At 37.3% G+C, this 21,641-nt stretch overlaps 2 protein-coding genes across 9 annotated transcripts in view; one reads left to right on the top strand and one right to left on the bottom strand.

Moving 5' to 3' along the window:
- The window catches only part of LOC133521088 (thioredoxin reductase 1, mitochondrial), a 48,723-nt gene that overhangs the window by 10,484 nt on the left and 16,598 nt on the right, over positions 1-21,641 (top strand). The window contains exons 1-4 of one of the 8 annotated variants that reach the window (XM_061855845.1): positions 14,991-15,142; positions 15,483-15,526; positions 15,937-16,005; positions 16,160-16,380. In XM_061855845.1, coding sequence (XP_061711829.1) covers positions 15,996-16,005; positions 16,160-16,380 — 231 coding nt within the window. In that variant the 5' untranslated portion in view covers positions 14,991-15,142; positions 15,483-15,526; positions 15,937-15,995. Of the gene's footprint in view, positions 1-5,887; positions 6,042-7,017; positions 7,139-9,590; positions 9,645-14,977; positions 15,143-15,406; positions 15,527-15,936; positions 16,006-16,159; positions 16,381-21,641 lie in introns of those variants that run through there. The other 7 variants (XM_061855841.1, XM_061855840.1, XM_061855843.1 and 4 more) reach the window with 7 other exon arrangements.
- On the bottom strand, positions 11,198-15,312 carry LOC133521093 (C-signal). The gene is made up of 5 exons (XM_061855857.1): positions 15,175-15,312; positions 12,769-12,820; positions 12,460-12,650; positions 12,003-12,152; positions 11,198-11,644 (listed from the first exon to the last, which is right to left on the bottom strand). The coding sequence occupies exons 1-5, from the start codon at positions 15,289-15,291 to the stop codon at positions 11,420-11,422; spliced, it is 735 nt and encodes a 244-aa protein (XP_061711841.1). The 5' UTR covers positions 15,292-15,312; the 3' UTR covers positions 11,198-11,419.

The raw sequence follows: 21,641 nt of genomic DNA, 5'->3' as shown, positions 1-21,641 counted from the left end.
AGAGCGCTTTAACGCATTCACTGCCAGAGGGAGTGGCCTATGAACAAACTTGCATGACGGTGAACGCATATATGCGTCGGTGGCAGTGAATGCGTTAACGTTAACGGCAGAGAGACACACTGGCGTACGCAAGGCACATTTGCTGGCCCATTGGCGATTTAACTTCAATGTTATCGGAAACATTACGGAATAATAAATAAATAAATAATGATGAACCCCACTTGCTGCATTAAAAAATGTCACGCACACACCGACATCATTGGCACAAACTAGTTAACATAAACTTGACTGCATGAAATGAAGCTTACCTATTACTCTGCGTACGGCATAACCATCAAGTTACACTTCTTGGAGCTATGGGTATTGCGCTTTGAAAGTTCTTAGCGTTTAAACGGTTAAATAGCTTAAATTGTATTTACAGTACATATGGGGCTACTTTATAGCACTAGTGCGAGAAGTAGCATATTACGTTACTGTGTCGAACATTTAAAGGGCCATATGTACTGTAAAACGTTGTACGATACATGTGCGAATAGGTAATTCGCAACTCGTGTAGATTTAAAACACTCCCTTCGGTCGTGTTTTAATTTATCGCCACTCGTTTCGAATTTCCTATTTTTTAACCGACTTCAAGATTTCAAAAGAGGAGGTTATCAATTCGGTTTTTTTTTTTGATGTTTGTTACTCCATAACTCCGTCATTTCTGAACCGATTCTGAAAATTATTTTTTTGTTTGAATTTATATATATATACAGATTGGTCCCGTTTTTGTCGAAACTCAGTTCTGATGATGGGATCCATGAGGAATCGAGGGAACTCTTCAAATGTGAAAGGCATATATATAATGATATTTGTATTTTCTGTAACAAATCAAGCATTGACATTTAAAAAAGTGAAGTTTGATGAAGTGGAACTGCTGATGATGATCAGAATGGAACTCTTCAACGACACATAGTACACGTTTAGCGATTTCTCCTTTTCGCTGTGTTTGTTAAGTAAATTAGATTTTCAAGACAAACTTTTGTCAAGTTCGAGTTCTGACGATAGGGTCCATGAGGAATCGAGTGAACTCTTCAAATATGAAAGGCATGCATATAGTGATTTTTGTATTTTCTTTAACAAATTCAGCATTTAAAAAAGTGACATTTGATGAAGTGGAACTGCTGATGATGATCAGAACAGAATGGTACTCTTCAACGACGCATAGTACACGATTGGCGATTTGTCCTCTTCGCTGTGTTTGTTAAGCAAATTAGATTTTCAAGACAAATTTTTGTCAAGTTCGAGTTCTGACGATGGGGTCCATGAGGACTCGAGGGAACTCCTCAAATGTTAAAGGCATATATATATATATATAGTGATCTTAGTATTTTCATTAACAAATCAAGTATTTACATTTGTAGAAGTGACATTTGATGAAGTGGAACTGCTGATGATGAACAGAACGGAACTCATTGATGATGCATAGTTCACGTTTGGCAATTTGTTCTCTTAATTTGTCAGTAGTTAGGTTTTCAAGGCATATTTTTATATTTCTATCCTATTTAGTTTTTTTTAATAATTATCTAGATCTATAACTATCTGCTTTATTTCATGCATGATGGTGTGAAATAATTTATCTTAAATGCAGTCGAATACCCTATTGCGGGTATATTACCAGACAACCACAGGGCAAATCTGAAATGTGTCAAGGTGGGTGCAATGGTAAAAAAAAAAACATTTTACTTCCTTTTCTACATAATTAGGCGTAGGACGCTGCCTTTTTAATTTCATTGTATGAAATCTAAAATCAACAATAACCGTTCTTTCACCGGTCTCCCTCATTGAAGTCGGTTTTTTTTCTTAAAAATTATGAAGCTAAAAAACCCTTTATATTTGGTCGATCTTCAGTTTTCGTGCCTGATGCCATTTTCTGGGTGGTCTGGGGGTTAGGGCAAATAATATGATAGGTAAGTACTAGATATATCTACTCACGGCTTAAAACATACCTCGGCTACCGAAGACTTTGTATTTTTAGGATTACCCAGCTTATTAAAACATCTCAAAAGAAAAAACGGAACCCTTATTAGATTGTGTGTGTGTGTGTGTGTGATTATGGAATCCTCGGGGCACGAGTCCGACTCGCGCTTGGTCGGCAAAGGGTAAAACGGGACTCCGCTGCCCTTCCGTCGGTCACCAGGATCCGCGAATATTATAACCAGAGACAAATCGTCAGGGCAAATCTATTGAGCCCAAACACGATGAGGTTATGATGAGTAGTTTAGGAGTTCTGGTGACCAACTCCTGACTTCATCATGAGACCCTGGACCTCATCTAGGTCGATGGTGTTCGTCAGGGCAAATCTTTTGAGCCCAAACACGATGGAGTTATTATGAGTAGATTAGGAGTTCTGGTGACCAACTCCTGACTCCAGCATGAGACCCCGGACCTCATCTAGATCGATGGTGCTCGTCAGGGCAAATCTTTTGAGCCCAAACACGATGGAATTATAATGAGTAGATTAGGAGTTCTAGCACCAACTCCTGACTCCATCATGAGACCCTGGACCTCATCTAGATTGATGGTGCTCGTCAGGGCAACTCTATTGAGCCCAAACACGATGGAGTTATGATGAGTAGATTAGGAATTATGGTGACCAACTCCTGACTCCATCATAAGACCCTGAACCTCATTTAGATCGATGGTACTCGTCAGGGCAAATCTATTGAGCCCAAACACGATGGAATTATAATGAGTACATTAGGAGTTCTGGTGACCAACTCCTGACTCCATCATGAGACCCTGGACTTCATTCGGGTCAAAAATAATAATACAAACCCTAACGTGATTTCAAATAAAACTGAAACTCTATAGCACTAATGTGCGCAAACGATTGGCATGTTGACTAGGCAGCATGGGTGCGTAGCCACCATGCCAAACGTTTACGATACGACAACGAAACACTATCTGTCTTTCTATCGCACTAACATGCGCAAACGATTGTCATGTTGGCTAGGCGCCATGGGTGCATAGCCAACATGACAATCTTTTACGTCACGACAACGAAACACTATCTGTCTCTCTATCGCACTAATATACTTTATTTATACCTGCAGTCATTTACTAACTTTTTCATTTTCCATTGGTGTGAAAGAGACAGAATAAAGAGCAAGGGTTGTAGTACACTCTGTAGTCTGTACACTTAGTAGTAGTGTACATAAAAAAAAACTACTGTGCATATAAAATAAAATAAAGAGTGCCCATATGATATCATATAACACTAAAATTTATGTTGCTTGAAATTATATTGAAAACTATCAAGATTATTCTAGTCTGCATTGAAACGCGCGTCGCGTTGCCGGCGCTCGCGTACCGAGCGCCAACGCCATCTATCGAGCGTTATTTCGTGAAATCGGAGAATAATGCTCCAAGGAATAAGGGCTCTTAATTATTAGCACAACCTAGCTTAACCATCCCATCCATCCATCTTACCAGGCATCGGCTAACTGTATTTGGCCTTAATCTATTAGATGGCGCTACTTTTTGATATTTAACAAATTAACACATATCAGTGAAAGAATAAGGATCAAAGTCAAATGGCGTTCTAAAAGTTTTAGTCATGTGTCTAAAGATGGAGGTAAATTTACTGTAGTTACAAAGTTTTCTTTGTCAACCCACCTCTATTTCAAATTCGCTTTGATTATACCAGACAAACAAAATTCTCGGATATATCATTCATGATAACTATCTTTATGAATACTGGATACAGGTCATACCAGTTGTCAAACTGCCTGCCTGCTTATTAAAAAAAAAATATTGTCAATAGTATACTTATTAAGGTATAAAAAAATTAAATTGCATAGCTCTCATACTTTAGATTTTATTCATATCTAAAAAAAAACCGATTTCGTCACTGACTCACTCACTGATGATCATCAAAACCCGTAGAGTACTTCCTGAAGTCCTAGGAAGCTGAAATTTGGTATGTAGGATAGTATTCGTACACAAACAACAAAAAAAATAACTTGAAATTTTTGGCTCCTAAGGGGGTGGAATTTTGTATGAGGAATCAATAACAGCGGAAGCAATTTACTTAGTTGAAATTTGGTATGTAGATAATTTTTGTTATATTATTAATATAAATATTCAGTTTTAGTTCTCATAGTCACCGGATTCGGTTATTATGATGTTCATACTCTATTGGCAAATAGTACCAATCTGTTAAACAATTATTTGTCAGGATTTTTTTTTGTGTATTTAAACCCCCGCGGCGTGTTTTTTCACCCCTTTGTGGTATCTAATAATCACATTGTATTCGCAACGTGCACGACTGTCACGCCATCTAGCGTCCGCAAATCTAGCGGAAAACATCTTTTCTGAACAGATTTTCATACGGTTTTCACCTATCGATAGAACAATTTAAGTGTAAAATTTATTAAGGATCTTGTAAAATTGGTTTAAATGTAACGATGTTTGCTACCGATGTCGGAAAAAATCACGCTGTCTAGAAGCTTTAATCGAAAACGCTGCCGAATCCGTTTGAGCTACAACAACACAATTTATGTTAGGGTTGTCTCTCTTTCATTGGTATACAAAAAGTCCGCGATGGTGAATGTATATCTTTTAAGGAAAACTTACTATACTTATTCTTAACATCTAGGAAAACATCGCATAATATGTGGTATTTGCAAAGCTATTTACATGGATACAGTATTAATCATTATCAAATTAATCACGCTAATTATATTAATCATTTCATACAAATTACAATGGTACCACAGATAATGGTACCATACAATTTAAATGAATATGTTAGGAGTTATCGTAAATTAAAAATTCCATTTCGTGCATATAATTTGTAGGAAATGATAAAAACGCTTCCTTTGTTAGTGCCAAATTTTACCATTGCATGCGCTGCGATCGCGTTACTATATCCCCACCATGCACTTCGCACGTAGCCAATGGCGTAACTACTCACCCCATATGCGTGACCGGTGACATCTTTATCACGTAAAACTGCTTGTTGATTCTTTTTTGCAATTATAGAGAAGGCTTAATTATAGAGAAAAATTGGTGATATTACTTATTATTTAAGTACTACAGATACCATTTTACCAGGTTAGCTGACTTGTACTTTGTTAAATATCACTAAAGTTACTGCTAGAACAAAGTTCAGACAGGCTTCATTTCTTACCTTGGTGAGGACTTAGGTACTTAACAGTAGAAAAATCTAACTTTTAGGCAGTTTTATTAACTTCTTTTGTTATCAATGTAGAGCATACATAGTCTACTATATGTATCCCAAAAACTCTAATTTTAGGGATGTACGTTTTTAAATACCGGGTGTGGCCTGTAACAGGAGCAAAAAATTTAACTGTAGGCTGTAGTCCTCAAACTGACCATTTGTTCAGCAACTTTTAAAAATAACTTTTATTTTTTAAAGCGTGACAATCAACGTCAATTACATTAATGACTTGCTAATGACAGCGTACATTGAAGGTAATATTTATGAAAAATATGAAGTCTACAGAATTCATAATATTGAAATATCGCTGAACAAATGTTGGTCAGTTTGAGGAGTACAGTGTACAGTTAAATTTATTGCTCGTGTTACAGGTCACACCCGGTATAACAAATTGAAAAGAAAAAAATTAAAAATTTCTCTATTCACCGATTTCTGCTGACCCCGTTTTATGGTTCAGTTCAAAGCAAGATTCTCCAATACAAACTTAAACACCGCACATAGGCGCAGTATGATTATCGCCTTATTCTGGAGCTGAATGTACCTAACTGACCTAACTTCGATACCAAGTTCTCCTAACCACAAACTAATTAGTGCTTTTGCAACGACCTTTTACAAAACCTTATCATATTTCAATCACTTGACAATTTGTCAAAAATAAATAGATGTCATGTCATGCGAGAAGAACGTGGTAATTAATTATATGCTCTTCGGCGAGTAGCGCATTTAATTGAAAGACGAGAATTACAAAATAACGCCATGAAACCCGTATTCGCAGATTACACAGTGTGCCCCAATGACAACAAGTGCAAATTGATGGGTAAGAGAACAATAACACCATTCTAATACCTATATAAATAAATATTATAGGACATTATATCACACAAATTGGCTAAATCCCACAGTACGTTCAATAATATTGGATACAGGTCATATCAGTTGTCAAACTGCCTGCCTGCTTATTAAATAATAATAATAATAATAAGGCTTGTGCTGTGGGTACTTAGACAATGATAAATATAATATACATATAAATTAAATACTTAGAAAGCATCCATGACTCAGGAACAAATAGGTATCTGTGCTCATCAGCTCATCACACAAATAAATGCATTTCGAAATTTTGCAAACACAAAAATTGAGAGTTCTCTGAAAAGGACTAAGTCTCTACAAAATACTCTGGTCTCTTAACAAGTTGAAAAGAACTCGAGTTTAGACTTAATTATGTGAGTCAATGAAGGACTCGCCTCTGGAATTAAAAGACTCAGAAATTTTATAAGCACCGAGTCTCGTAATAACGACTAGAGTTCTTCAAATTTACACTCAAAAGACTCGAGTTCCTACCAATACTACTTGGAACACAATATTTAACTTTTTTTGGACTGGTAAGGAGGTGAACATAATATCAAAAGTCCCCAGTCTTAGCCTTTGAGCCGTTTGAATGCGTCTAAGCTTAATGAAAAAGAAAGTTGATTAAATTGGTACAAGGTTTTTTAGTTAAGTTTTTTGATATCTTGTATAGTTTTTGAGATATCCGCACTCCAAAGTTTATTTTTTAGCTGCTAGGCCGTATTTGGTATCGTTTTCACTTAAATTGTGGGTGCTGAATTCATAGGTATCACATTGACACCATTCCGAAATAAAAACAAAATTGAAACTCGCAGTTTCAATATTATTTTTACAGGTATGCGAAAAACTCAAATATAGGTAATTATTAAGCGTGATATACCTACCTACATTATAATAAATTGTTGCTTTAATGCGGGTTCGAAACAGTTTAGTAGCAAATTGGCTACGGAAAAGTGGTCGTAATGCATTTACACACAGTAGTTATTAATGTTATTATCATTTATCTCAACACCTACCAAAGGCGGAGCCCACCGACCCGCGATGGAGTGCATATTATCAGTTTACCACGTAGGTACCCACTAACATGATTTAATCAATTATTTCCTTCTACCTTGCTATACCTATGTCCAAAAACAAACCGTGACAGGTGGGCCTAATTGGTAACGCAAAAATTACCAAAGATCAGGGCTATAAACCGCGAAAATAGAAGTTCGTCAATTGCGGGCATTTTTCTTTGTCATTATAATTACGTCTTAGTGAGAGTAAAAGAGAAAGATCCCCGAAATTTGCGATTTCTAGTTTTTGGGGTACGCCCCCTGGTCTGATCGCTGCCAATCTCAGGAGACCGTTTGGACCATTGGTTGGTCAGCGTGTGTTGTCTACCGGTCGTTTTACTTGTTTCGTCAGTAATAGGGGATATCCCGGTGACTGTGCTGTGCTGATATGATGATGACCTCAATCTCAATCTAAGTAATAGTTATTTCGATTAAATAGGTAGGTTTATTAGGCTGTGTGTGAACATTTTCCGGCCTACCTACCTAGGAAGGGCAAGAGATGTTACTTAGAGACTAACGAAATGCGCTGCACGAAAAAAAATTGGTTATGACGGCCAATAAAGCTATTCTATGAGTCATTGTACGCATGATGGGCTGCGACTGGCAGTATCGCGCCACGCTTGATTTATTGTACTAGCACACAATAAATAATAGTACTACCAGTGGGGCGACACTCCTCCTCTCGGCTTTTCCCGGCTCTGCTCGGCTCAGCATTGCTCCGAGCAATTATTAGGGTTAGCACAACTTGACGTCCCTATCCCCTCGACTGAAAAGATCTCTATTATATCACGATTATATAAAATACTATTATATACTAGCAATGTTAAAACGAGTTGAGTACTTTCTACTTTATTGATATTCTTAGGTCATTCGGTCTGGTCCCTTTTATAATAAAATAAATAAAATAATAATAATAAAATGTTTTTATTTAACCTCACAAAAGATAATTTTACAAAATAAACTTAAGTATTTTTTATTTTTATTTTATTTTTATTTATTTTTTACCTTTGCGAGGGACTGGAGTCTGAACTAGGTTAGACCTGTATTACAGATCTCCAGGCCCTCACCCCGGAAATACTAATTTTTCCGTATATTTTATGCGTGAGGCCGGCTTCAAGTCCGAATGAGGTGCTAAGAAGTTCAATTTGCTTCAATAAGCTAAGCAGTTTTCTCTGGCATTTGCTTGAGACTTGAGAGAGAAAGTATGATTGACAAGATTCAAAGAAATGACTTTAAAAACAAGGATCGACTAAGTGGATACTCCCGATCCGATACAAATTTATGATTCGAGAAGTAGACTACCTAGTCTAATAAGTGTTATAAATAGATAGTCTCATTATGTGCAGAACAAGAATTCTTGACTTTCGTATTTATCTAATTTTTTTGTGCTGTCCGAATCCGAATAGGTTACTACATAATTATTATTAGAGATATAATATAATAGGTATTATACGTATGGAACAAATGCTGCGCCGACCCCAAGTGAATGGGATAAGGGCAAGCGAATGATGAGTTAATTTAAATTAATGTGGATTTCGTGGACTCCACAGTGGAGAAGTCTTGTATGCACTACAGTCAGTGTATTGGCCTCTCCAGACGTCACCAATAATTGCATGCGATTTACAATACATTGCGGCATTTGATCGATCGATTAAACTCGTTGCACCTACTTTGCCAGCAATTAACTAAAATCGCATGCCATTGTTGCAAGGTCTGTAGAAGCTTTATGTGCTATGCACACACTCTTGCGTCTCTGCCATCGGCCTGCCGGCCGGAGACCGGCAACCACACCACCGAAACGTTCCTGGTGTTCTCACATTGGCTGTTAGCATAGAGAATTTAAATTAGAGGTGTATTGTCAAAGAAAACTTTGTAGCAACGTAAATTTACTGCAATCTTTCGACACTTAATTAAAAATTTTAGAACGCCATTTGCCTTTTTTTTACCACGACGGTGGCAAACAATTAAGCATATGGTCCGCCTGATGGTAAGCAGTCACCGCAGCCTATTAGACGCCTGCAACTCCAGAGGTGTTACATGCGCGTTGCCGACCCTTTAAAAACTTTGACTTCGATCCTATTCTTTCACTGATATGTGTTAAATTTGTTAAATATCAAAAAGTGGCGCCATCTTACCGGGTACTACAATACAATACAAATACTTTTTATTGCACACCTCAATACAGGATCAAAGTCAAATGGCGTTCTAAAAGTTTTAAGTTTTAACTATGTGTCGAAAGAGTAGGGCAGTAAATTTATGTCGCTACAAAGTTTTGTTTGACAATACACCTCTATTTCAAATTCTCTTGCTGTTATAGAACAATATAATAAAACACTATCAGTCTATCATGTTGTCCCTGTTACACGATGTTATATTATATAAAATGTGGGATCACCATCACCGCCGCCGCGTTGGTCCAGCCAGCTCGTCCTCTTGAGTTTTTGACGGTTACATTTTGATTCCAGAAAACGCTGCTCCTAAGTACGAGTACGATGTGATGAGGTTAACAACCACGAAAGGTAAGTGCTGATTAGTTTGATAATGATAACATTCCGGTCAAATGAAGACGTACATGTGTCCAATTCGTCATGTGACAACCACAAATATAGTAAACCGTACTAGTAACAATACTAGGTTGATTTTTGTTTACTTAATATTTTTTGGTTGTCATCTGACGATAGTTGGAAAATAAAATTTAAAATCTAGATCCTATTCTTACTTTAAATCAGGAAAGGCTTGACAAACTAGAATCTTGCACTTTTTGTAAGCATTATACCAAGCATACACAATACAGTCTAGTAGCAGAAGTAGGTACGTGGATCCTAAAAATTACTTTCTATAGTAAGTGCAGTCCGACTACCTCTTACTAGAATACTTTTTAGGATGCTTACTTCCTAAGGTCCCTCCACACTCGTGCGCGAATCAAGGCGCGAAGCCGCGAACGCGAGTGTGGATTTCGCAGATTGTTCACGCCTTCGCGCCTTATTCCCCGTTTTTTGTCGGTATTTGGCCCGCGTCAAAGGAGACGCGAAGCGCGAACAGGCGCGGATACAAGATTTGGCTTAGGGGGGGGCCATTTTGAGAAAATCATATATTTTTGCACAGAAAATAAAATTTACTCAATTTAGTAATGTGAGAGCCAGGGTTTTAGGGGGGGGCCATTGCCCCTATGGCCCCCCCCTTGTATCCGCGCCTGAGCGCGAACTTGCAAGACTCCACAATCGCAATCGCTTCGCGCCGCGATTCGCTCAGGAGTCGGTTAATCTGTGAACTGGCGGCCTTCTATGGCGGCTACTTGGTTATATTGGGTTGGGTGCGAACTTGATCAACCAAAAATCAATTTGACAGCTCCCTGTTTGAATCAGTGCCTTGCCTTAAACTAAATCCGATCAGCTGACGCTTCGGCGCCATCTTGCCGCGAACCAAACTGCGAAATCGCCGTGAAGTTGTGCGAGTGTGGAGTCTACGTTAACGTTGCGGTATGTTCGCTCCGCGAAGTCGCGCCGCGATTCACGCGCATAGTCTGGAAGGGGCTCTGAAGATGTGTTACTTTCTGAACAATAAATTTGTATTTAGATATCGATTATTTTGAACATCTCACCCACCCAGCTATTTTGCTCGTGCATTTATCATAGGCGTTATATGAACAAGTAAACTTTTATGCTTTGATTGGATGCTTTAGTAGGATCAAATCAATCGTTTTTCAGAGCAAATGAGTGATTTGTTTATAATAGGTAAATTCCATTTTCGATTATTAATTTGAAATAAATTAATTCCATTTTCGATTATTAATTTTAAAGAAATTAATTAATACTTTTTTCAAATAAAACACTATCCTTTTTATTAATATCAGAAAATTTTAAGTGTAAAAATAAAAGCAAGTTTTAAAGGCACATACATGTACTTACACATTTGTCGTAGAGCGTTATAAGCTCAGTTCATAGCGAAGCGAAGATAAATTAAGTAAGTACCTAATAACCTACTTGCCCAATAAATAAATAAACACTTAACAGGGTTAGAGTATTTTATAAGTAAGGTTTGATTAACCCTAAGACTATATTGATAAATGATAGAACAGATTAACATATTTATTATTTTCTGTAACCATATCAACTTACAAAGTAATTGTACTGAAAACATTTTTATTCTAATTTGCGACTGGCTTATCTAAGTACTTATAAATACTTACATTAAGTTTAGTTAAATGCTCCACGTGATATAAAAATAAGATCTATCTCAGCGCTGATATTACGTTGAGAGCTTTGGTATTTTTTGTTTTCAAACACCGTACCGATTACCACGGCAACTCAGATCCGTCGTACTGCAAAAACCGACCAGTGTCGGCCTCGCCGAGCCGCTCCACCGTTTCGAATATGCCGGCGATGCTGGTGTCCACGTCCAGCGGCGCGTTCTTGCCGCCCATGTCGGTACGCACCCAACCTGGGTGCATGCTTGCCACTAGGATCTGGTCCTTCTTGAGATCGATACTCATGGATTTGGTTGCAGCGTTGAGGGCGGCCTGGAATAAAAAATCCGTTTGCGCATTGAAAATTACTGTCATTCAAGGAAAGGGAAGAACGGAACTAATGGAAAAAAAAAGTTTCGTTCCAGAGGGCCTATTATGAAATCATGAAATACGAAGATAGTGAAGTGCAAAACGACTGAAAATCGACTAGTCACTAATGTCAACTAGTGATTAGTGTTGTACCAATTAGTGAATAACTAATCATTAAAATAATTTCTCCTGAAGTAACTGAACTGAACTGTGATTAAATTTTAGTTACGATTATTTTAAAAATGCAATGACTGGGTTGGGAAAGGTTCAGTAGCTAAATATTTATTTCATCAATAAAAAAGATAAAAATAACCGCAGGAACCTTTGAGCAGCGGTAAGGGTAGAACCCGCCCTGGTCGTTCTGCGCGATAGACCCCAGAATTGAACTCATGTTGATAACAGCCGCGCGCCGGACTCCGAAGGGCTGGTCTTTGTTGGCTTCAGCTGCTTGTTTTAGCAGCGGCAAGAGGGTCTGAAAACAGTAAAAGAAGATTGGCGAATCCAATCGATAACATAACATTAAATGATCAATGAATAGTCCGTTTTCTGGCTGTGGCTCTGCGTTTTTTTGGCGGCTCTTCTTTGAGCTATGAATAGTTATACCTACCAAAAACTTTGCAAAAAAATAAGTAGAAATTTAGAGTTTTACTCGTGACATGTAACTTAAACAAAAGTCCTTTTGACTTATTGCTTCAATTCATTCTAAATTATTTTTTATATATTGACAGAGTTTTAAGTCCTACTCGGTATGTGTTATTTCGGAATGTTTTACTGTTTACCTTCGTAAGCATGATGGGTGCAATTGTGTTGATTTTGAGATTATCAAGTAACTGCTCAGTCTTCACAAGGTTAAGCTTAGTAAACTTAGTGGATATCCCAGCATTATTGATCAGTAAGTTCAACCCGCCCGCACCCACTACTCCCGAGATCTGCGATGAAATCTCGCCATAGCTACCCGTGTTTGCCACATCTGCAAAAAAACATTTCAAAGTAGGTTAACTTTTATATTTATGTAACACTTTCTAAAAGTGTTGCATAAATATAAAAGTTGAATATTACAGTTGTTTACTGATTTTTTATTGCATTACCTAAGTTCAATATGTGAAGGTTTTTGTTTTCATGCGATAGTTGCTTAAGTTCCTGAAAAAGTTAAAATAAAAGCGATTAATTATCAAAACAAAAGTATTTTCTAATATGCGAAATAATAACTTGCTAGTCAATTAGTGCTAACCCGTTAATAACTTAGTAGCGTATTTTATGCATGCTTTAGCTATAAAAATAATTCGTCTTAGATATCGCGCATGATGAAACTACTTAGTCAAGTCACAAGTTCTGTCAGTCTATTACAAAGGTTTTGAAACTTTTGAATGATGAAATGTAATACAGTTCTTAATAAAAAAGTGAGCCATGATTTTAAAGCTTGTTTTATACTGATCAAAACGTAATGTAATTAGTTTAAATTTAGATCACGACTTAATTTATTACTTGTTTATTTTGGCATTGTGGTTAGCCGCGAATACGCGGTTGGATTGAGAAAAACTATACCTCACAAGAGGGAGTAAAACACGTAAAAATCAGTGTCACATTAATAAAATAGGTACAATCGTTTACTTGTAAGAACCTACTGTATTACAACATTATTTTATCACCAGCATTCAGTTCTTGGACAAGTCTGTACTTCAAACTTAAACTTAGGGTATAATACTATACTATACTAATATACTTTTCAGTAACACGCTTATTTTTGACTGTCATCCAACGTGTAGGTTTTTTAAAACATGTACAGCTGAAATTTTGGCAGTCAAATACACATGAATTATACACCGTGTTTTTATTGAATTCCGTTAACTCTAGGGTATGGGTAAATACGTTTAAGGAAACTAAATGGCATACTTAGTTAATTTAGAATTTTACAAAAAGAAATTAAATGATGCATATAGCGTTGTTGTAACACGGGCATTACATTTAACATCAATCGTCCGAGATAGTATTTACGTTTAGTAGCAAATGTACACACTCGTACTAAACACTAATCAATATGTAAACAGACCCTAAGGCAAGTGCATACGCTCGTAAGGGCCTTATAAGATAAACCTTAATTATTGATTATCTCCGAAATGGAGTTAATTAGAATACCGGTGTCTTTGAGAAAGACACTTAATTTAAGCTCAGGAATGCACCCTTGAAATTAACGGAAAAAAAAAAACACGGTGCATATCTAAAGAAAGATAAAAATCCTGCTTTTGTTTTATGCAAGATTCAAACATGTATAAAAGAAATAAACAAATACTTAGGGATCATGATCATGATCTCCTCGAACAGGCCGCATATTTTTTTTATAACATAGAGCGAACATTACATAGAGCTATGCAAAAGTGAGATAGCAAATTACAATAAATTACATTGTAAGTAATTCAGCATTAAATAAGCTTTCAACCCATATACACTGTGGGCTGGTAAAACCCGACAGAATTTGACCATGCATTCCTGAGGTCATAAGGTGCAAAAAATATTATGTGAGTTTTGGTCATACACGAAAAAAATTTTTTCGACGAAAGATTTTTTTTGCATATTCTGCACACCGCACATTATTTTATTCTATATTTTAGCGAACATAAAACTACAAGGAATAAGTAACCTTTTTTTTTTACAGACAAAAATTGCGAGTTCCCTTTATAACTTTAATGCCTGTGAATTGGTATGTCTAAACTAAGTCACATAGTTAGTGGCAGCGTCGCAGCCATAAATGCGTTTTTCACTAAGTTACTACAGAAACAAATTTTCACAAGAATTGTCATCATCTCTAAAACAAGACCGATTTCATTTTTTTTTACATTTTAGTCAGTTAGACAGTTACAATCTGTCGGGTTTTAGCAGCCCACGGTGTATATATCATGAGTAATAAAGGATCTGTACTTACCTATAACTTTTTTATCAGTAAAAATCATTGTGACAGAACTTATGACCTGCCTAAGTAGTTTCAAAGCAACCGCGCTAACTTTTGACCAATACCAGCGCAGCGACGGCACTGACGGCAGCAGTAGGAATAGCCGAAGTTGTCGTAGGATGGTGGTCGTAGCGCAATCGGATTAAAATGGATACATTTACTATTATAATTAGTGATGGCTTAATAAGGAATTTTAGCTGATAAAAAGTATCTCGTTGAAATACAAATATTCAATAAAGAAAGAAAAATCTAGATGATTGTGAAATCACTTCGGCATTCGTCATAACTGGAACGTCACTATTGCTACCTATTCAAGGCAAGTGACGTCAGCCGGAGATTCGTCGTCTCTTTCACACGTTCCCAATAATTGAACTACAAAAAGCACTCCATCGGAGCCTTCACATTTTCATTGAAGTACTCGCGAAGTATAACACGTATTTAACCCGTTTCGTGTTTTGTTTCGTTTATTTATTAAGTGAAATAACAGAATAAAGTGGAAAATATGGCACCTATAGGTAAGTGTTATCACAGATTTTGGCATACATACCTCGGATTCTTTGCGGCATGTTGCGAATATTGTTTCTGCTTTGTTGTGTTTAGTGAGATATTTCACCATACCGAGTCCTAAGCCTCTGTTGGCTCCTGTAATTAGCACAGATTTCATTTTTAAGGCTTAACCGGTCAGTTCACGGAAATAGCTTTAAAATCTGGAGCTACCCGTAGTATCAATGTGCAAGTTGCTTGTGTGTGAAAGGATTTTCTTGTCTCTGTCACTATCGTTTACGACGTTTACGTCAACATGACAATACTCAACAAATTGTTCAAGTTAAATAATTTGGCTAATTCGTTTTATAGAGCTGATCGGACGGTAGTAATATTGCGAAGATCGTTCAGCAGTAGTAAGTGGTTTCGTATAATTGTACAGTGACCTTGAAGGCCCAGTTCGCCGCCTAACCTCATCTCAGCCCAATGATCAACCTTATTTTTTCTGTTAAGTCACTGTGGCTGGCTATATTCTTCTTGTGATTTATCTAATACCAATTTAAATATGCCCTTTATAATATTTTGGATATAGTCTTTCCCTGTAGTTAGTTATATTATCTGTATCTGTAACCTGGGTTGCACAATTCACAACATTATTGATTCCAAAGTTAATTACAAGACCCGTGGGTTTTTAGATTATTTAGCAACTAGTTTTTTTCTCAAATTAATCTGAGAATGATGTAATTGTGACTGACCTTTCTTTGAACTCATGATGAGAGTTTGTCACCGCAATTTAGTGTTTTAATTTGGTTATTGGTGTCATCAGGTTGCGGAGTCCCTTGTTGGCCTAAACGTAAGACCAACTCTATTGCACCCACAGAAAGTATGACTCCAGGTATAATCTTTATTGGGATGTTGGTATCTTTGGTGCTCATCTTTGTGTGTCTGACCCATCGGAAGCACTTTCACCGTAAAAGCATCACATGTCTTGGGCAAAGTAGCTTTACTTTGTTAATAAATCACTTAGTATTCCATTTTGCACCTTTTAGATGGGACTTTTGACTATGATTTGGCGGTCATTGGTGGTGGGTCTGGAGGCCTGGCATGCGCCAAGGAGGCCGTGAACCTTGGGGCGAAGGTGGCGGTCCTGGACTTTGTGACCCCATCGCCGCTGGGAACAAAATGGGGCCTGGGTGGCACATGCGTCAACGTTGGGTGTATACCGAAGAAACTGATGCACCAGGCTGCATTACTTGGAGAAAGCATTCATGTAAGTCACTTTTTCTATATTTATAGGTGTTTAAATTGCACACTGTTTTGCAAATGGGACATTTGTCCCTTCTGCAAAACACAGTGTAAATAATAATTAAGTAATGTTTATAGCTTCATTCCATGTGATTAATTGTGAATTGTCTTTGGTTATAGGCATTGGTAAGTGGCGATTTGAAGTGGCCCCCACCCTCAACCCTGCTCCTCCATAACTCCCTGGAACAGTCCCAAACACTGGTTTAATCCTTTCCTTAGCTTCTGATATTGCCTATGGTAAATGATGTATTATAATTATTTTATTGAATGTTTCAACTGAAACCTGAAAATAATGGAACTTCTATATTTGCGGCATTCTTATATTTAGCTTTAAGAGGTGCCTGAATTATTTGAGTAGTATCTTTTCATATTCAATAACAGCTAAAATAGCTGGCACCTAATTTATGTAGATGTGTGATTTTTTTAGACTCCAGTGTATAAGAGAAATATTTGACATCATATTTATTGGTGGTCATGAATGTCATGATTTAACCTACACCACAGATAAGTATAAAATATTAAGGTCTGCATGGAAAGGTATGGTGAATGAGTAATAAACAGGGTATTAGTTCCAATTTATAGCATGATACCTGCACCATTCATTACTTTCCATAATAAAAAAACACATATAAGCACTTTTAATAATTAGTCAATTAAGGAAGACGGCAGACAACACTAATAGGAAAATTGAAATTACTGAAATTGTTGGCTGATGATGACTTGTAATTTGCAAACAACATATATAATTTTAGAATAGCCATTCTGATACCTAACTTTAATCTGTTTTTATCAAATTAGTTTTTACACCAACAATACTCTGGAGACATTCTCATCAAATAAAAATAGCCAAGGTTTTGCATTTTAATGGTTTATATAATTGTCAAGTTTTTTTATCTTTTAAAATGGACATGCTGGCTTAGAAGATTAATTCTATTTTATACATTTGGGGCTTAGTTTTTATGTTTGAGTTAAAATTCCAGAGCCTAGTACTAGTACTTAGCTTAGCACCCCTGCATATTTGTACGGAGGGGTGCTAACTAACTGAATAGTTTCGCTACACATATTCCTTTTCTAAGGCCCAGTAAGTTCGTGTTCTTCTCTCACTCTCATTGGTCGTAAGCGTGAGCGAGATGGAAGTCGTGCCTCGGAGCGCGGTATTATGTTTTTATTTTTATTTTTTGTACGTTTAAATAAAATAAATAGTGATCGATAAATTCGCTCAACATGATAGAAGCAATTTTCATATTTTGAGCTTTTCTGCATAATTTGTTACACATTTTTAAAGTGCATCATTATTTTTAGACCATCTCCATGATTTTTTTATATCGAGCGAAAGTAAAAAACTCATCGAATCGATACAGTCCCTCGAGAAAGGCCTTAAGATTGTTAATTAAATTTATGGCAGCCGTATTGTGATACAAAAAAAGCGCTACCAGTTTTTAAAAACTGCGTTTTAAACCTACTGCACCTAAAAAAAATTAACTACAATTTTTAGAGGTAATTAAAAAGAAAGTAAGTGTCTCGCAACCTCCCCACTCCCAGCACAATGAGACAAGTTTTTTTAATACTACGTCGTTGGCAAACAAGCATACGGCCCGCCTGTTGGTAAGCGGTCTCCGTAGCCTATTTACGCCTGCAACTCCAGAGGAGTTACATGCGCGTTGCCGACCCTAACACCCCTCCCCTCGTTGAGCTCCGGCATCCTTACTCACCAGCAGGAACACAACATTATGAGTAGGTTCCAGTGTTATTTGGCTGCGGTTTACCACATTGTCGGTTGTCGATAAGGTTGATTTCAAATTGAAGGTATATGGAAATAACGCCTTTTGGATGAAAATAGTACATATTTTATCTTAAGGGGCCCACTGATTACCAGTCCACCGGACGGTATAGGCCTGTCACTGTCAGTTGGAACAAAAAGTTGCCAGTTCCGAACAACTGACAGGCCGATACCGTCCGCGATACCGGCCCCTTTAGGGCTTGTGCACAAATCACGCGAGGTTTTTTCGGTTATTTTTTGACCGAAAGATTTTGTAGACGGTCTTATTCATGTTGTGAGCTATAATTGAATAAGCGTTTGTCTTATTCTGTCATGTTGATTAATGTACAGTCAGCATCAAAAGTAGCGGATCAAATAACGTTAATAAGTATCTACCAATCTGTAACGGCTTAACAAAAAGTGATGTCTTTAATATAGAACAACTAAGACTGTAAAAGATATACTTTTGAGCGCGAATTTTAACAATTTATCTATATTTGGATAAGTTATCCGGAATATCAGATACTTTTGGCGCGTTGTTTCATCCGCTACTTTTGATGCTGACTGTACCTATATTTAAGGGACAAAACATAAATTGACTTATTGAGTCTTCTAAAGTTTTACGAATAAGGGAGTAAGTCTCTCGAATAGTATTTTTCCAATTTTGATTTTTGCTCCAGCCTATGCTGACGTAGCTGATCGATTTCGGTTGACATTTGGGCTGCCTGTGTACTACTGGAGCGGAGCGGAGATGTGGAGAATCAACGAATAGCATTAGATGTAATATGTAATCCAGCGAAGCGGAGATTACAACCATTGGTGTTGGATAGTTCCCCACCTCTCTGTTCCGCTTCGCCAAGCGGAGATTACAACCACCAATTACACCAATGTGTTGGATGGTTCCCCACCTCTCCGCGGAAAAAAATCGAAGTTCGTCAGTTGCGGGCATTTTTCTCTGTCACTCTAATTACGTCTTAGTGAGACTAAAAAAGAAAGATCCCCGCAATTTGCGAATTTCGGTTTTCGCGGTAGGCCCCCAGTGTACAGGCAGCCTTGGTACCGTCGCCATGAGACATATCGGAGCTGCCGAACTGCTCAATAAAACATCTGAACACACACCCTAGTGCCTTGACAATGGCCTTTTCAGATATTTGTGAGCACATTGGCTGCTGCGATATATCTGATGGCGACTGTAATTTCTCTATTTTACGTGCACAAGTGTGAGCACACCCACTCACAAAGTATTAATTCTTATTATAATCTAACTAGATCTTTTTATACAAGTTTCGTTTACGGTACCGGCTTCGGCGGGAAGCAGCCATTAAAATAACTGTAGACATCTGAGAATGTTCACTTCTGTACGTAATTGGCTATTGTTTCGTTGATGCCAGGGCGTATTATATATCTTAAACGTACGAATTGATGATTGACTGAAAACTATGAATTGTATAGTGTACGGATTAAGGTTTCTTTCTTTTACTCCAAAAATTTGCAATTTACTGTAACTAGGCTAGGCTGCGTTTCCACCCGAGATGTGTGAGAATGCGTAGCGAGGGAGGTGCTTGTTAAAAACCAATAGAATATCGTCCACTGGAGCTGCGCTGAGCGAGAATACATAGAATAAACTAAGTGATCTAGGGACTAGAGTGGTTATGACCCTAGCTCCGGGTTGTTCCTTATGCAAAGGTTGTCCATCTTTGTTCAACGTGAGGGATGATGGGAACTGGAGGGATGCGGGGCGTATTTTGTGAATAGTTCTTGTGTTAGATTTTTGTGATAGTAAAGTAGGTTTTTAAGGTGTTTAGTAATTAAGTGATTCTATTGCTTCTTAAACACATCCCTCGCCACGATTCCTCGCACACCTCTGGTGGAAATGCAGCCTTAACGGGGCGCGTAGTAGTCGGACCAAGGTGACCCTGCATGGCATTTGCAATGACAAAGTGTGGCCATGTTATCATTTATAACAAACATATGACGTTTATAATGACACGGTCACACTTCTGTTCAAGTCGGCGTAAGGCGGATTGTACCTACTTTTTACCCCACTGAGCGACGGTATACAAGGTGTAACAAAAATTGTGGGGATCCGTTTAAGGTAGGGTATCGAGTTCTGATTAGGAAAAAGTAAAAATAATTTTTACGCGATTTTTTTTTTCTATGGGGCAGGTCGTCCAAGTCGACCAATACAAACGCCAAAAATATTTCTTCAAATTTCTCCTAGTTAAAACCTGATACCGAATATGCCTTAAAACGGATCCCCACTATTTTTGTTACAGCCTGTATGTAATATGTTTTTAACTACACACGGTTTTTTTAAAGTCCGTTCATTTCAAAGGCGGAATTCCTGAGCTAAAATTCAGTAACTTTCTCAAAGAAGTATTCTAATGAACTCCATTTTGAACATAATCAATGATTCATTTTTATCTGATAAAGCCCCTACGAGCGTGTACACTTGCCTTAGGGCCCGTTTACTTACTAATTAGTGTTTATTATGACTTTATACATTCGCTACTAAACGCAAATAGTACTTGAGGCGTTCGGACGATCGATATTCGAAACGTCATTGATATGTCATAGTTTTCAATTCTTTGTTGGATTTAAATATTATGTCCGTCTTACAACAACGCTATTATTAAATACTTATTACGAAAAAAAAAATAAAATGAACTATGCTATTCAGTTTCCTTAACCCTTTGAACGCCAAGAGCCACTAAAGTGGTCGTGTGCAGTCGTGCCTACCACCGCAACGACCACTAAAGTGGTCATGACAGACGCTGTCAAAGCAATTTTAATTTTACCTTATGGTTTAAATTAGTTTCTCACTAGTTCAGATATAGGCGTGTATGCTACATTTTGATGCGAAAGAGAAAGCTTTCAAAAGGTTAATATGTACTTAGCCATACCCCGAAATTAACGGTATAAAAAAAACACCGTATATAAGTTAGTGTTGGTAGGAATTCAAGTCTTTTGAGTCTGAATTGAAGAACTCGACTTGTTTTCATGATCGGAGCTTAAAAAGCTTCTGAGTCTTTTAAGTCCCGAGTCGAGTCCTTTATTGAGTCTTTTTTAAGCACAACTCAAAAGAACTCGAGTTTCTGAATAAAGACTCAGTCAACAATTTTATAGGTTTTACCTGAACAACAGTAAAATGATTTTACATAAAGACAACGCATTTCGAAGCTATTTGTTATAAAATTACAAGTTCTCCGAAAAGGACTCAAAAGTCTCTACAAAAAACTCGGGTCTCTAATAAGTTGAAAAGAACTCGAGTTTCGTCTTAATTATAAGAGTCTGAAAAACTGAGTCGAGTCTTAAAGCAAAGGACTCGAGTCTTAACCAACACTAGTATGAGTATAATGTCAATATCCATAGAGGAAAATGAGGACCACGTTTGTATGGAGAAGCGGTTGTCCCCTTTCATCTTAACGTTGTCATCTTTACATACATAATATAGTACATTGTGCAAC

This window comes from Cydia pomonella, chromosome 9, assembly GCF_033807575.1.
Source record: "Cydia pomonella isolate Wapato2018A chromosome 9, ilCydPomo1, whole genome shotgun sequence".
Classification (NCBI taxonomy): domain Eukaryota; kingdom Metazoa; phylum Arthropoda; class Insecta; order Lepidoptera; family Tortricidae; genus Cydia; species Cydia pomonella.
This window is presented reverse-complemented; position numbering and strand designations above follow the sequence as displayed.